At 34.2% G+C, this 17,262-nt stretch overlaps 3 protein-coding genes across 6 annotated transcripts in view; 2 read left to right on the plus strand and 1 right to left on the minus strand.

Annotated features, from left to right (window-relative positions):
* Nucleotides 1–976: 976 nt before the first annotated feature.
* LOC135133511 (small ribosomal subunit protein eS8) lies at nt 977–2,428 on the minus strand. Its single transcript, XM_064061951.1, has 4 exons — nt 2,349–2,428; nt 1,632–2,014; nt 1,332–1,461; nt 977–1,126 (listed from the first exon to the last, which is right to left on the minus strand). Exons 1-4 carry the CDS (start codon nt 2,350–2,352, stop codon nt 1,017–1,019), a joined length of 627 nt encoding a protein of 208 aa, XP_063918021.1. The 5' UTR covers nt 2,353–2,428; the 3' UTR covers nt 977–1,016.
* Nucleotides 2,429–2,481: 53 nt separating this feature from the next.
* Nucleotides 2,482–4,231, plus strand: LOC135133510 (pre-mRNA 3'-end-processing factor FIP1-like). Of its 3 annotated transcripts, none has more exons than XM_064061948.1 (6): nt 2,482–2,546; nt 2,593–2,757; nt 2,804–3,252; nt 3,305–3,545; nt 3,595–3,769; nt 3,833–4,231. In XM_064061948.1, the coding sequence occupies exons 1-6, from the start codon at nt 2,541–2,543 to the stop codon at nt 4,108–4,110; spliced, it is 1,314 nt and encodes a 437-aa protein (XP_063918018.1). In that variant the 5' UTR covers nt 2,482–2,540; the 3' UTR covers nt 4,111–4,231. The 3 variants fall into 3 exon arrangements, with proteins under 3 accessions (XP_063918018.1, XP_063918019.1, XP_063918017.1); XM_064061949.1 differs by having other exon boundaries at nt 3,305–3,363; nt 3,430–3,545; nt 3,595–4,231; XM_064061947.1 differs by having other exon boundaries at nt 3,595–4,231.
* A 162-nt stretch (nt 4,232–4,393) lies between these two features.
* The window catches only part of LOC135133657 (TLD domain-containing protein 2), a 213,917-nt gene continuing 201,048 nt past the window's right edge, over nt 4,394–17,262 (plus strand). For both annotated transcript variants that reach the window (XM_064062119.1, XM_064062122.1), the window contains exon 1: nt 4,394–4,722. Coding sequence is in view for 1 of the 2 variants with exons in the window: in XM_064062122.1 (XP_063918192.1) it covers nt 4,721–4,722 (2 nt within the window). In the remaining variant the exon portion in view is untranslated. The remainder of the gene's footprint in view (nt 4,723–17,262) is intronic.

Consider the following 17,262-nt stretch of genomic DNA (forward strand, 5'->3'; position numbering starts at 1 on the left):
AATAAATTAAAACCATGTTTTTGAGTATCGTGTTGTTCAAACGATGCTATCTATATTAAAAAAAAGGTAAAATATAAACCCCGCCCACCCACCCCATCTCAATTGTGATGAATTTTTTTATTCTTAGAAACCTTTAAAATGGTAAATTTTTATAAGAAAACATCGTCCCTAGATCTGCCAACGAATGAAAACTTCCTTACTATTTAGATCAGGGCAGGATGGGTGGGACTTAATCTTGGGCTTTCATTTTTTCTTAATATGCATAGTTACATAGTATTCTTTGAATAACATGGTACTCAAAAACATGTCTTACATGGTAATTTCTTGTAGAGAAATAATAAGGATTTTGTAATTAAATTCTGCTTTGGTTCTCGACAATTAAAAAAAAATCATCTCAATTGAGATAGGGCGGGTGGGCGGGGCTAGATTTTTCCTTTTTTTTTTTTCTTAATCTGTGCAGACTTATTTCGATCACAAGAAAACCTAAAACATGTCTAAAATTGTAAATGTTTGTAGTAATCAACTTAAATCCTCCACTTTTTTTTATACAACCCTTTTAAATACGGCAAAAGTTGAACATCAAAGTTACTATCAACGGCAACTTGGCAAGAGAATTTATAAGTGACAATTTTCAGCTATAAAAGCAAGGTTAGCGGGAACTTCAAACTCAACAGCAAGTTTATAAATCCCATTTTAATTCGTCTGTTGGATCAAAAGTACCATATTGGAGTAAAAATTGTCTATTAGTAACTTTTGAAATTTAATACTAAAAAAATTGTGGCAACACTGACTTGTAACGCCATCATAAGTTTCATGGCCTACTAGCCAACTTTTTTTTTTAATCATGCGATATTTTTAAGTTTGTCAAAAACCTACTTTCGCAAAAATCTGTAGGAATTTTATTGGGGCTTTCTGAATTGATAGGATGATTGGATAAAATAGGTAAACTTTGATATAAACAAAAATAAACACCACGTTGGTGTCAACTTTTATTAAAAGCCATTATAAAATACTCTTCACTTGGCTTTCTTAGACTTAATCTTACGCATGTAAAATTCTAGTTCCTTTCCTTCCAAAACGTAACCATCTGCTCTTCCACATTGTCCAGGTCGGGATGCCAAGCAAGCTACAACAAAACCACCCATTAGAAAAAATCCAACCACATCCACGTGCTACAATAAGCACAAAATTGAAGTCAGAGTAACTATGACAAAGCAAATCATTGTTCGAAGGCAGATTCAAAACGAAAACCACCAAAAGATGAACTCGCTTAAAATTTTTCATCACAGTAAAAACGAACGTGAATTTAACCAATACTAAACCAAACTCACCTAGAAGTCTACCGGTTTGGAACTGCTCCTCAAGAGCTGGCTCCACTTTCGCCGTCTTTTGCCGTGTTTCATATTTCTTTTGCACCTTTTTGCTGCGTTTCTTATTCAAAATGGCTTCTTCTTCAGGAGTCTACAATAAAACAAAGTATGAGTACAACTAGGCACTATTATGGCCTCACACCACTTAAATTCATCAGCAAAAGGCCAAATCTTTTTAATCATGCATAGTATGTCATATGACACGCAATCAAACTCATCATTTTCACTTATAATAAACAAAACAAACTTGAATAGACTCACCAACTTAGCCCCCTTCTTGCGTCCAAGAGGTAAAACATAGTGGCCTTCGTACCACTGTCTGAAGGGAGTGGCATCAACCACAACAATGGCATTCTTCACCAAAGTTTTGGTACGGACCAACTCGTTGTTGCTCGCGTTGTAGACGACGTCAATGATACGCGACTTGCGAGCGGTGCCTTCGCTACCCCAAGCGAAATTACCAGTGTCTAACCTCAAAGCTCTGTATTTCAGGTTGCCACCACGCGTGCGGACATAGTGGATTCTTCTGGGGCCCAATTTTGTATTGGCGGCCGGACGCCCTAACTCAAACTTCCTCTTCTTACGGAGAGGTTTCCTTTTACCTCCCGTAGCCCTCCGTTTATGCCAATGGTCTCTGCTGATACCTAAAACAAGCAATCGTTATTCAAGTCCCAAACAAAACTAAATATGACTAATTTTGGGGTAATCAGATCGCTGTGGGATGTTTTTTTGTCGTCAGCACAACACATAGGACAAAATTAACAAAACAATTCATCATAGTGAAAATGTGTTATTGTTGGACAAGTTAAAGGTTAAGTGCAAAATATTACCAATAGTTCTATTAAATTCACGAAAATTTGGATTGAAAACTACTTTACTAATATGCAGCAATAATACTAGCGTATTTTAGATACAAGAAAGCAACTAATAAACACGGATGATGATAGATTTTCTAAAAATATTCTAGCACGTACTCACCCATTGCGATGAAGTAAACTGAAAGAACGAAACAAGAGAGGAAGTTACTAATCTCACGGTACGAAAGTCCCTAGATTGTGTCTAATTCGTAGCGGGAAAACGTTTGGTTTCAAAATCTTTAAACGTTGAATCAGCAGTTTTATTATTATTACAGTAGTTCACCGTTTTTGGATCACGAAAAACAACAAAACTATGAAAGTAAGTTTTAAAAAATATATAAACGTGAAATTCGTTTCCGGTTTAGGGGAAAATTAGAAATGTCAAAATGGCCGACGACGCGGAAAGCGACGACCAGTGGTTATACGGCGATCAGCAAGAAAATGCTCACGATGAAGCCCCACCTGAAGCCCCTCCGGCCGACGATCCGGCCCCCGAACCCACCGAAAACAGCACCGAGCCGGCTCCAAAGGTGCGTCCGAAAACAAACCCAAAACCTTTTCTAACCTCACTTTCAGGTTGTTGACGACGATAAACCGCCAGGCGTGGACGATGAACCCCCTGAAAAAGAAGCAGCCCCACCAGACGAGAAAGAGGATGAAGAGGACGGCGAGGTGCGGCAAAACGGCGAAGAGGAAGATCTCGACGATGATAGCGACGACGACGTGAACGTCGTGATTGGTGATATTAAGACAACCCCGTCGTACACGTCGCTGAATATCAAAAGAGGGAACTTGTTGACAACTACGGCGCCTGTGGATAAGAGTAAACAGGCTCAGCAACCGGGGAAGTTTTCGGTTGATGAGTTTGACCAAGCGGGGATGATCAATGGGGTTCCCGCTACTGAGTATAACTTGGATTCGTTGGAGGACAAGCCGTGGCGAAAACCGGGAGCGGATATTACGGATTACTTTAACTACGGGTTCAATGAGGATACGTGGAGGGCGTACTGTGAGAGGCAGAAACGGTACTCGAGGAAGTTATTTGTTGTTGGGTGAATCAATTTTTTTAAATTTTAGGATGAGGATGACTGAGTCTGGAGTCGGTCTAGCGGCGCAAATGACTTCAATTGCAAGAGGTACTGTGCCTATTATGAATGACAACAGTAAATATTCTGGTAATTTCTTGGGGATACGCAAAGCAGGTCCGCCACCAGGTCGGAGGATGACGGGGTCTATTGACGTGATTGGGGGGACGGCGCAAAGGGCGACACCTACTCCAGTCGGGAAAGCGGAACCACCTAAAATGAATGTGATTCAAGTATTAGTTTAGAAAAATTTGGTTCTTTTTGTTGAGTTTTTTGTTGTAGGTGATGACAGCTGACAGGAGGGAGTACAGTAGGAAACCTACAGGATTTCCTGATATGTCGGTCCCTCCACCTAGCACGTTTGAGGAGTTTCAACCAGAGTATGGGTTCAATCCTGAACCGGAGCCTTTCTATGGTGGTTACGAACCAACTCAAGATTCACAATGGGGTCCTGAAGGTGAACCTCCCAATTGGGCTCCCTCTGAAATTAAGTCTTTGACTCCTGGTCCTAATCCTCTAGGACCGCCACCTAATATGCACATGGGGCCTCCAGTGAACATGCCAATGCCTGTACCTTCACCCAGGAAAGATAGTCCTGGAAGGAGGGACTCCAAAGAAAGAGAACGAGCCAGAGATGTCAGCAGGGGGAGATCTGAGCGACCTAGGGATAGGGAAAGGGAGAGGTCCCACAGGAGGGAAAGGTCAAGGAGCAGATCTCGAAGACACAAATCAAGATCTAGGAGCCCCAGTCACCGACATAGAAAAAAGAAGTCTAGGCGACACGATGAGAGCGACTAGCATTTTAATATCTTGTAGATATAAGTTGATTAAGAAAGAATATGATTATAAGCCTTTAAGCATCTGCTGTGTGAGCATCAAGTTTTGTAATTTATTTTCTGGAATAAATGAATCCTGTTGAGAGTTTGAAATTATTTGCTTTGTGTGAATAGAGTTCCGCGAATTCAAATATAAATTATTAATTAAAGGATTATTGTTAATCCGATTTTAAAAATTAATCAATGCAGATTGTGCGCATGCGCAGATTCCAACCTATAACAAAAATAGGAGAGGTTCTGTCAAAATTAAACCGAGTTTGTGTACGTTCGCAAGAATACTCTCCTAAATATCGATTATTTTGGTATTGTGCGTAAAAAATAACCAATTCGTTAAGCCATGTAAAACTGTGGACCAGAAAATCGGTTTTCCGGTATCATGTAAGCTCCAACAATTTTCTGGTACCTAACCTGAAACGGAAATTTTGCGTGACAATTTTTCGATGAAGATCAATTAAAACAACAACGTTTGAAGTAGATATAGCTAAAATAAGTGTGTCAATGTTTTATTTAAAGTAAAGTGTCCCCGCCGCCCCATCATCACCCCCCAGACGTGGACGAAACACCACTTCAAAATGTAAGTCGCTTTCGCCCCCTTTAATCATGTTTTCTGCTTAAACATCACATTGCGAAACTCGATACTTGTTTACCGGCTCGAAGAATGTCGCATTGTCTTGTGTCTAGCACAAGAAACCGTAAGTGACCCCAGTGCTTTTTGTTTTGCTTGTTTTTGCCCCGCTTATTTGTCTCTTTTTTCTGAGTCTAGAATGTGTTGCCAAGCTGGTTCTCCACGTTTCCTGATATTCAGCTGTTAGGGGTCAAGGTTAGTAGGGGGCGGACACCCCATGATGCAAGCATTTAATATTACTTAAACGCTAGCACGTTTTCATGAAATGAAACCACCAAACACTTGGCGTGATAAATGTTTCGGTTGCTTCCTTTTCACCATAAATTCGTTGTTGCGAAGATTAATCGCCTTTTTTCCATACCGTTCGAAAGTTTGTGTAAAGGGGTTTCCGAAATAATTACGCCCAACAGCGCCAGAAAAGCCGTCCATCATGTGCAGATTTTTTACCGCTTGTTAAGAGTGTCTAGAAACAGAGAAAAAAAGTGTAGATCGATTCCCTGTTGCTGAAGTGCCAGTTAATTGATATGCAGACCAGAACATCGAGCTGACAACTGATAAAAAATTCCAAAGGCCAAAAAACCTGTGTGTGCTTCGTAGTGATCATCGAACATTACCAGCACTATTTTTTGAGTTCTGGGATTCGATGACTCAAAAGCCATGTAATATCCTGATAAGTTGGAGTGTTTTTGCGCTGCTGATACGTTTTTACAAACTCGCTTTGTTGATACAAATTTCAAACACTTTACATAAGTTTTGTAGATAGCACTTAACTTTTACACGATAGCGGAATTTTCTCGAAAGAGCTTCAAAAGCATAGGCGCGACGAACTTTCTAGATTAGCCTTAGCGAAAACTTATTCTTAGTGACAATATTTTACAATTTACTTTATAAAAGAAATAAACCTAGATTTTGATCCTGGACACTGTGTTTAAAAAAATATTCTAAAAACTCCGTGCGATAAAAGATTACTGGGAAACCGCTCCCTTTGTCGGCGCAGAGTCGCCGCCCATGCCTCCAACTATTCGATTTTGTTGTACACCGTTCGAGATAAATTGTCAATTACGACGATAATCTCCTGATTATCAAACTTGAATTAACATTTTATATTGTCATTGCGACCTGTTCAAAACATGTTCTGAATGTAAATTATCTCATCTGGTCGTGTCGTTTCAGTTTCCTGACTTTTAAACACAATGATGGGGGCCATCTTCGTTAAGAAACGTCGCAAATTTTATTAAAATATTTTCGTTGGAATTTTTGCGACGCAATTATCCGTCGTTAAAAGATGTTCGACCATGGTGTAACAAAAGCCATTATTTCGGCTTTTGATTTCTTGTTAAGTCTTCCATGGTGGATTATTTAAGAAATTGGCCTTTTCCTGCTACAAAGCAAGCGAAATGGTCAATTAATAATGATCAAGCCTCGGATCGGCAGACAGCTACATAGCGAACAATAAATAAAAGTAACCGTAAAAATCCAAGAACTACAGTCAAAGATAAATTAAGTTGTCTAAGGTGGTTTTGGTGAACAATACTTGAATTTTTCGAACCTAAAAACGCTAATCATTGTTTCCGTTCTTTATGATAAGATTTCAGATTTATTGACCACCATTGTTCTAATGCAGATACTTAATAAATAAGTACATACGTTGATAAATATAATTGCTACCATGTATTGTTTTCAGCTTTAAAGATCCTCTATTGTTCAATTAATTTGTTTGGAAATTAAAGTAATGACTGTAATGTTTTTGCGAAATTGAAGTCCGCGTTGGCTGCGTCCAACAAATGCATGTTTGTTTTTTGTAGCCAATTACTAGCTTACTTTTGTTGACAATACGTGTATAAAAGGAGCGTAATTGCGGTAGGTAAATACCATTAATTATGGTCGTTGGTGTAACGTACGGTGTTTATTTGAACGTTGATAATAATCGTAGAATGAAATGTGTGTGACAAATTGTTTGCTTTTCGTTTCCATTGACAATACACTATCAAACAAGGTATTTACCGAAAGGAGCAAGAACGTCATGAGGCAGTAGCTGGAAATGAGATCGTTGTAATCCGGCAGATTGTAATCTGACGACATGCTAAATACAATCATTGTACTGTAAAATTCAAATTATTGTCGCGTATCATAGCTTATCTTGCAACGCTTAAGGAATCAGCGGCACCATAAATTGTGATTTACAACATGAAGTTAAATTACTCACAACGCTATTAATAATTTTTACTGTTTTTGTTTGAACGTGGACCGAAATTGTGTGAATGTAGGTTTCCGCAGCGATGTAGAAATTCGAGAACTGGCTAAAATAAAATGCACTTTTTCTAGCCGAGTTACATAATGGCCACAATTTGCCTTCCTGAAGGTTAAAATAATAACAGGTTTGCAATAACAACATTCTTTTTCGTATTGGCATAGACAGAATCTGCTAAAGTTGTTTCACGTGAATGTCACGATCGGTTTGGATTGTAGAAATTTTGTGAACGCCGTTGTTTATAACCAGATCTAGAACGTGGTATATTATTTTCAGCTTGAGGGTGTAATGACGATTTTGTAGAAGGTTTTATTGTGTATCTTACGTAATGCCACTTTTCCTACTTACTATTCATTCTGTTCTTTCTAAAAGTTCTATTTTATTATTATTTTGAAAATTCAAAGCGAAATACTATAATTTTTGTAGCATAGTAAAGATAATTTAATATAAATTATTTATCTGTCTAATGAGAATGACAATATGATATACTCTAGATCAGTGGCGGTTTGTCGATAGTGTCAATTGGTCAAACAATTAAAAAATAAAATCTGACATGAACAAAAAATTGGTCCAAGGTTATTTCGATAGACCTTCCCGCGCCCTTGAAGTACAGTCCAAAAACAAATCTAGTGTGTTTTTATCAGTGTACATGCTTAACTTCGATTGTTTATGTTTATCCATGTACCGATATATACGCCACTACTCCATGAAGTTGATATACTGTGTTAGTGGTAACATGTTTTTATACTGTGTTAATTTGTTTGCGAAAATTTGGCCGTTTCTTGAAAAAAATCAAAAATGAATTCGTACACCACAAGTATAGGAGTATATTATTGTATAACATTTAACCCACCACATCGGACGCTGTAATTGGTTTGGTGCTCGTTGGTGTTTGGTTTAGTAATAATTTAGACATCAGATTGTTGATGGGAATGATCAGCCAAATTTTAGTTAGCGTTTTATCATGTACATGATATTGCTAATCTACATACAAAATTTGACGACAATCGGCCCAGTGGTTTCGCAGATTATCTGCCTAATAAAAATCTACAAAGACATGCAGACAGACAGACAAACAGACGGAAATGGGAGACCACTCTACTCGTACTCTACGATCATGAAACACACCACAGTTTAATTCTTCTATTCGTAAACACCCCAGATTCGATCTGCGAGAAATTTTCTATAAAAAAAGAAAAATCGAAAAATTGAAATACAAAAATGGAGAAACTGAGAAATCGAGTAATCCTGAGAATCGGGAAATTGAGAAATCTATCAATCGAAGAGACGAGAAGCGAAAAATCCAAAAATTAAAAAAAATTACACTCCAAAAACGGAAAATTCAGAATTCGAAAAATCACAATTCGAAAAATAGGAATGAAAATTCGAAAAACCAAAAAACCGAAAAATGCAGAAACAAAAAACTAGAATTCGAGTACTCGAAAAATTGAAATATCCAAAAATCCAACAACCGAAAAAACGAAAAATGGAGAATTCGAAAAATCAAAAAAGTAAAATTTGGAAAAATCTAAAAATCGAAAATTGAGAAATTGAGAACTCGGAAAATTGAAAAATCAAAAAATGAAAAATTAAAAATTCGAAAAATTGATAAACCGAGAATTCGAGAATTGAGAACTCAAAATCGGAATGCAGAAAATCGAAAAATCGGACAATTAAAAAAAACACAAATTGAGAAATCGAAAAATCTAAAAAACTTCGATAAAATAAAAAAGAAACTCGAGAAATTGAGCACTGGAAACATCGCTAAATCAAAAATTGAGCATTTGAAAAATCGAGAAATTGCAACATTGAAAATGGAGAAAACTAGAATTCGAGAACTCGAAAAATCGAACAATCGAGAAATCGAAAAATCCAGAATGAAAAACTGGAAAACAAGAAAATGAAAAATCGAGAACTCCACAAATGGAAAAATCCTTAAATAAAAAAATGAAAATTCAAAAAATCTAGAAATCGCGAAACTGAAAATCGAAAAATGCAGAATTAAAAATTTGAGAAATTGGGAAATAGAGAAATCGAGAAATCGAGAAATTGGGAAATCGAGAAAACTAGAATTCGAGAATTTAAAAAGAAATTAAAACATCGAAAAATCGAACCGAAAAAACAAAAATTTGAGATTTCGAAAAATCAAAAAAACAAAAATAGGAAAAACCTAAAAATAGAAAACTGAGAAATTGAGAACTCGGACAATTGGAAATTCAAAAAGATTAAGAATTCGAAAGATCGCTAAATCGAAAAAATCTCAACATCGAAAAACCGAAAAGTCGAAAATTGAGAACTCGAAAAATCGGACAGTCGAAAAAACGAAAAATTGAGAATTTTAAAAATCGAAAAGTGAAGAAACTGGGAAATTGATGACTATAGAAACCGAGAATTTGAAAATTCGAAAAATCGATAAATCAAAAAATTGAAAATTGAAAAATCGAGAAATCGCCAATTGAAAATCAAGAAAACAAAAAATGTTAAATCCAAAATTCGAGAGATTGAGCATTGGAAAAATCGATAAATGAAAAACTGAGCATTGAAAAATCGCGAAACTGAAAATCGAGAAAACTAGAATTTGAGAAGCCGAAAAATGCAAAATTTAAAATTTGAAAAATTGCCAAATTGGGAAATCGAGAAAACAAGAATTCGAAAAAAATTGATACATCGAAAAACTGGAAATTTGAACAATCGAGAAATTGAAAAATCCAGAATAAAAAAAATGAGAATTCAAAAAATTGAGAAATGGAGAAATTTGGAAATAGAGAAGTCGAGAAATCCGGAAATCGAGAAAACTAGAATTCGAGAACTCGAAAAATTGAAACATCGAAAAATCGAACCGAAAAAATGAAAAATCAAAAAAACAAAAATAGGAACAACCGAAAAATCGAAAATTGAGAAATAGAGAACTCGGAAAATTGAAAATTCAAAAAGATTAAGGATTCGAAAAATCGCAAAATCGAAAAATCAAATCTGAACATCGAAAAACCGAAAAGTCGAAAATTGAGAACTCGAAAAATCGGACAGTCGAAAAAACGAAAAATTGAGAATTCTAAAAATGGAGAAATTGAGAAATCGATGACCAAAGAAATCGAGAATTTGAAAATTCGAAAAATCGATAAATCAAAAAATTGATAATTGAAATATCGAGAATCCAAAAAAGAGGAAATTGTGAAATACAAAATTCGAGAAATTGAGCATTGGAAAAATCGATAAATCAAAAATTGAGCATTTGAAAAATCCTGAAGCTGAAAATCGAGAAAACTAGAATTCGAGAACTCGAAAAATGCAGAATAAAAAAATAGAGAACTGAAGAAATTAAGAAATCGAGATCTCGACAACAGGAAAAATTCTTAAATTAAAAAAATTGATAATTCGAAAAATCGAGAAATCGCGAAATTGAAAATTGATAAATCGAAAAATGCAGTATAAAAAATTTGAGAAATTGAGAAATCGAAAAAATCTGAATATCGAAAAACCGAAAAGTCGAAAATTGAGAACTCGAAAAATCGGACAATCGAAAAAACGAAAAATTGAAAATTCGAAAAATCAAAATGGAAATTTGAAAAATCTAAAAATGGAGAAATTAAGAAATCGGGAAAACTAGAATTCGAGAACTCGAAAAATTGAAGCATCGAAAAGTCAGAACAACAAAAATTGGAGAAACCTAAGAATCGAAAGTTGAGAAGTTGAGAACTCGGAAAATTAAAAATAAAAAAATTCAAAAAACGAAGCGTTAAAAATTCGAAAAATCGATAAATCGAAAAAATCTAAACATCGAAAAGTCGAGAATTGAGAACTCGAAAAATCAAAATACCGAAAATCGAAAAATCGGACATTCGAAGAGACGAAAAATTGAGAATTCGAAAAATCAAAATGAAAATTCGAAAAATCTAAAGATGGAGAAATTACGAAATCGATGACCAAAGAAACCGAGAATTAGAAAATTCGAAAACTCGATAAATCAAAAACCTTTGGATTTGAAAAATCGAGAAATCGCGCATTGAAAATCAAGAAATCGAAAAATGTAGAATCAAAAATGAGGAAATTGAGAAATCCAGAGCTCGAGAAATTGAGCATTGGAAAAATCGATAAATCAAAAATTGAGTATTTGAAAAATCGTGAAGCTGAAAATCGAGAAAACTAGAATTCGAGAAGCCGAAAAATGCGAAATTTAAAATTTGAGAAATTGCGAAATTGGGAAATCGAGAAATTGGGAAATTGAGAAAACTATAATTCGAAGACCCTGAAAAACTGAAACATCGAAAAACTGTAAAATGGAATAAACGAGAAATCAAAAAATCCAGAATCAAAAATGAAAAACTTAAGAAATTGAGAAATCGAGAACTCGAGAATTGGAAAAATCCTTAAATCAGAAAAATGAGAATTCAAAAAATCGAGAAATCGGGAAATTGAAATCGTTAAATCGAAAAATGCAGAATAAAAATTTGAGAAATTGAGAAAATGGGAAATAGAGAAATCGTGAAATCTAGAAATCGAGAAATTGAGAACTCGAGAAAACTAGAATTCGAGAACTCGAAAAATTGAAACATTGAATAATCGAACCGAAAAAACTAAAAATTGAGAATTCGAAAAATCGAAAAAACAAAAATAGGAAAACCTAAACATCGAAAATTGAGAAATTGAGAACTCGGAAATTGAAAATTCAAAAAGATTAAGAACTCGAAAAATCGGACAGTCGAAAAAACGAAAAATTGAGAATTTCAAAAATCTAAAAGCGAAGAAATTGGGAAATTGATGATTTAAGAAACCGAGAATTTGAAAATTCGAAAAATCGATAAATCAAAAAATTGAAAATTTGAAAAATCGAGAAATCACAAATTGAAAATCAAGAAATCAAAAATGTAGAATCCAAAAAAGAGGAAATTGTGAAATCCAGAACTCGAGAAATTGAGCATTGGAAAAATCGATAAATCAAAAATTGAGCATTTGAAAAATCCCGAAGCTGAAAATCGAAAAAACTAGAGTTCGAGAACTCGAAAAATGCAGAATCAAAAAATAGAGAACTGAAGTAATTGAGAAATCGAGATCTCGACAACAGGAAAAATTTTTAAATTAAAAAAATTGATAATCGAATAACATTCAAGATGGCGTACAGTCAACAGGGCGATAAAGTGTTCTGCTTCGTTTGTGGTAACCCAGCAGTTAAGAAAAGAATTTATTGTAGTGATTGCAGTGTTTGGTCTCATCTAAGTTGTGCAGATAAAAAAAAGTGCTGTGAACAAAATGTTCAAACATCTGATAACGATACTCTACCTAACCAAGAAAACCTGGTCCAAACTATCAATTCCTTATCGGCTATCGTCAATGATATGAAAAAGGTTATCGAAGAGTTGGTCACAGAAAACAAAAAATTGAGAGAGGAGATCGAACATGTGAAATCTGGAAAACAACAAACAGGGGAATCTGGTCCAGAAGTAGAGGAGGCAGCTGTAGAAGAGGCTGTTGAGCGAATACATCGGTCTCACAATGTGAGAGGTGTTCCGGAGTACCAAGGAGAGGCAGCTCAACAAAAACAAGCAGACGAGGAAATCGTTATGAATCTCATAAAGTCGGCAATGCCCAGTGATTTGGGCCAAAGTGTACTTAATCTCACCCGTTTAGGGAAACTTATCCCAAATCGTTGTAGAATTATTAAAGTCGAATTTAATAATCCAAATATAGTTAAAAAACTAATACGGCACCGTTTCGGTAACAACATTTTCTTCAATACTGATCTAACTCGGCTCCAACAGAATAGGGCTTTTGCTGTTCGTAAGGAATTTAAAAGGCGTCGTGACAATGGTGAAAATAATATTCGATTAAGATACTACAATGGCATGCCGAAAATTGTTGAAACAAAAAACGAATGAACATCCAACAGACATCCAATTCATCGTCATCTATTAATTATAACATACTCAATACTACATCAACATATACACTAATTTACCAAAATGCGCGTGGTTTGAATTCTAAAGTGCAAGAATTTTATAACAACTGCTGTGACATAGAAGCAGATATATTGTTACTGACCGAAACATGGCTTCATGAAAATGTTTTTTCAGCTGAACTTTTTCCTCAACATTTTGAAATCTTTCGATGTGACAGAAATAAAAGAAGAGGTGGTGGCGTACTAGCGGCAGTCAAAATTGGTTTTGTAGCTGAACGACTAAACCTTATTTCTCCGGTACCTGAGATAGATCTTATTGGTATCAAAGTTCAAGGTAATAGTACTTTCACTTTCGTTGTGATATACATTCCGCCAGCATTACATGTTGATGCATACACTCAAATCTTTGAGTATATTGAAAGTGCCATTGATTTTTCAAATCCGGTTGTTATTGTAGGCGATTTTAATATACCTGAGTTAGTAGATTGTGCATCTGGCCGGAACTCGTCACACATCTTCAATATTTATTCTCACTTCATTTCCATGAATAATTTGAAACAAAATAATTCAGTTTTAAACTCCAACAACAGAATCTTGGACATAGTTTTGACAACTGATGAAGTCTCAGCTGAAGTAACAAATAGCAATTTTCCATTAGTTCGTGAAGATGCTCACCACCCTTGCTTGGACATCAATATATTTATCAAAGACCAATCAAGTAATCCATTTCCAAGAACATCGAACACAGTAAAATTTAATTTTCGTAAAGCAGATTTAGTAAGATTGTATAATGCCTTTATTGAAACTGACTGGTCAGAAGTTTTAGACACAGTGGATGTTGAGACAGCATGTTCTACTTTTTATGATATCAATCTTAAATTATTAAATGTTTATGTTCCGAAGTGTTCGTCATCAGCGAAGACATATTACCCTCCCTGGTTCACAAAAACGATTATATCCAGCATTAAAGAAAAACACAGGCTATGGAATCTCTACAGGAAAAGTAAATTGTTAACTTACTTGGATAGAATAAGAATTCTAAAATGCGACATACGACGTAATATTCGGCAAGCTTATAAAGTCTTCATCAGTGAGGCTGAAAATTCACTTCATAATGACCCAAAGAAGTTTTGGTCATTCGTAAATAAAAGGAGGAAAACTACTTGTGTTCCCAGTTGCATGACAGCTGGTGATGGTGTTATAATATCTAATCCGCAAGACATAGTGAACGCATTTGCATCACAATTCGCAAGTGTTTACACCAATGACAACCATAAACCCTGTGTTGCATCAAGTTGTAATAAAATTAACTGTGAATACTGCGGAAGCTGCCGATGCTCTTTAGTAAGTGATAATCCTATTTGTGATAATTCCATCTGTGATAATTCTGTCTGTGATAACAATCTCATATTCAACCTGCCTGTGATTAATGACTGTGATATTTTAAAAGCTGCGAAAAAAATTAAACCAAATTTCGTTTGTGGTCCAGATGATATACCGGCATTTTTAGTGATTGATTGTCTTCAGTATTTGTTAAAACCTTTATGTCATATATACAACTTAATTTTAAAGTCGTCTATTTATCCACAAATGTGGAAAGTCTCTCGTGTATTTCCTGTGTTTAAAGCTGGTGACAAAGCTAACATTGTAAATTACAGACCGATAGCACTTATATCGAACTATGCTAAATTATTTGAATGTATTATGTCAGACTTCCTGTATACCCACTGTATTTCAACAATTGCCTTAGAACAGCATGGATTTATAAAAGGAAGATCCACTCTCACCAATTTATGTGAATTCACCGAATACGTATCCTTGGCTTTAGATAATCGCTTTCAAGTTGATGCCATATACACTGATTTATCCAAAGCTTTTGATAGAGTAGATCATTGCATATTGTTAAAAAAACTTGATACATTAGGAATATGTCATCAGCTAGTAATGATTTTTAGAAATCTCCTGTTTGGTAGGGAACAATTTGTTGAAATTCATGGAGTCCAGTCAACATTATTTCCTGTTAACAGCGGAGTTACTCAAGGCTCAAACCTAGGCCCGCTGTTATTTACTGTTTTCTTCAATGATGTCCTAAATGTTATTAGTTGTAGAGCGTTTATATATGCCGATGATTTAAAAATAGCTAAAGTAATAAAAACGAACAGAGATTGTTTAGTTTTACAAGATAATGTAGATAAATTAGCGCTGTGGTGTGAACAGAATAAGTTAAGCCTTAATAAAAAAAAATGTAGAAAAATTACATTCTCCAGGAAAGACACTAATTTTAATTTTTATTACAATATTAATGGAACTTTGCTAGAAAACTGTAATCAAATACGCGATTTAGGCATAATTGTAGACTCTGCATTGTCATTTGTTCCTCATATCATTGATATAACAAATTCAGCTATCAAGACACTTGGCTTCATCTGTAGAAATACTAAAGAATTTAATAATATTTTATGTATTAAACAGCTTTATTATAGTCTAGTTAGGTCAAAGTTAGAATACTGTTCTATAATTTGGAGACCTCATCACCAAATTTATATTAATATTATAGAAAACGTTAACAGGAAATTTGCTAAGTATCTGTATTTTAAAATGTTCAACTGTTATCCTGTTAGTCATTGTAACCAGAGAGCTCTTCTTAATATAGTGAATGAAAATTTTCTCGAGTATAGACGAAATATTGCTTGTTTTGTATTTTTGCAGAAATTGGTGCGTGGTGACATATTCTGTCCAGCGTTACTAAATAATATTAACTTTTGTGTTCCTCGTTTATTGTGCAGAAATCCATCCACTTTTTACTATCAAATTCCAAATTCTTATCATCACTTTAATAGCCCCTTAATTACATGTTTTAGACTTTATAATAACTGTACTTTAGACGATAGCATTGATATTTTTCACGCTAATTTTAATAAAGCATCTTTCAAAAAAAAGTTATTAGCACGATATGCACAATAATATATATATGTACATAATATTTGTTCTGATGTTAGATTTAAATTTTTTTTTTTTTAGATTTTTTTTTAATTGTAAGTTTAGTTTAAGCTGAATTTAATGTCTTTTTGTGTATACATGTCCACCATAGACTAACGTCTGTTGGAATGAATAAACGTATTATTATAATTCGAAAAATCGAGAAATCGCGAAATTGAAAATCAATAAATCGAAAAATGCAGTATCAAAAATTTGAGAAATTGAGAAATCGAAAAAATCTGAACATCGAAAAACCGAAAAGTCGAAAATTGAGAACTCGAAAAATCGGACAATCGAAAAAACGAAAAATTGAAAATTCGAAAAATCAAAATGGAAATTCGAAAAATTTAAAAATGGAGAAATTAAAAAATCGGGAAAACTAGAATTCGAGAACTCGAAAAATTGAAGCATCGAAAAATCAGAACAACAAAAATTGGAAAAACCTAAGAATCGAAAGTTGAGAAATTGAGAACTCGGAAAATTAAAAATAAAAAAATTGAAAAAACGAAGCGTTAAAAATTCGAAAAATCGATAAATCGAAAAAATCTAAACATCGAAAAGTCGACAATTGAGAACTCGAAAAATCAAAATACCGAAAATCGAAAAATCGGACATTCGAAGAGACGAAAAATTGAGAATTCGAAAAATCAAAATGAAAATTCGAAAAATCTAAAGATGGAGAAATTACGAAATCGATATCCAAAGAAACCGAGAATTTGAAAATTCGAAAACTCGATAAATCAAAAAACTTTGAATTTGAAAAATCGAGAAAAAGAAATCGAAAAATGTAGACTCAAAAATGAGGAAATTGAGAAATCCAGAACTTGAGAAATTGAGCATTGGAAAAGTCGTTAATTTAAAAATTGAGCATTTGAAAAATCGCGAAGCTGAAAATCGAGAAAACTAGAATTTGAGAATTCAAAAAATGCAGAATTAAAAATTTGAGAAATTGCGAAATTGGGAAACCGAGAAATCGAGAAATCGAAAGAACTAGAAATCGAGGACCCTGAAAAATAAAAAAATAGAGAACTTAAGAAATGGAGAAATCGTGAATTGGAAAAATCCTTAAATTAAAAAAAATGACAATTCGAGAAATCGCGAAATTGAAAATCGATAAATCGAAAAATGCAGTATCAAAAATTTTGGAAATTGAGAAATTGGGAAATCGAGAAAATTCGAAAAATCTCAAAATTGAGAAATCGATGACCAAAGAAACCGAGAATTTGAAAATTCGAAAACTCGATAAATCAAAAAATTTAGAATTTGAAAAATCGAAAAATGTAGAATCAGAAAATGAGGAAATTAAGAAATCTGGAACTCGAGAAATTGAGCACTGGAAAAAACGATAAATCAAAAATTGAGCATT

Source organism: Zophobas morio, unplaced genomic scaffold (assembly GCF_036711695.1).
Source record: "Zophobas morio isolate AGI-343-1 ecotype UQ-CSIRO unplaced genomic scaffold, CSIRO_AGI_Zmor_V1 ptg000022l, whole genome shotgun sequence".
In the NCBI taxonomy this organism is placed as follows: domain Eukaryota; kingdom Metazoa; phylum Arthropoda; class Insecta; order Coleoptera; family Tenebrionidae; genus Zophobas; species Zophobas morio.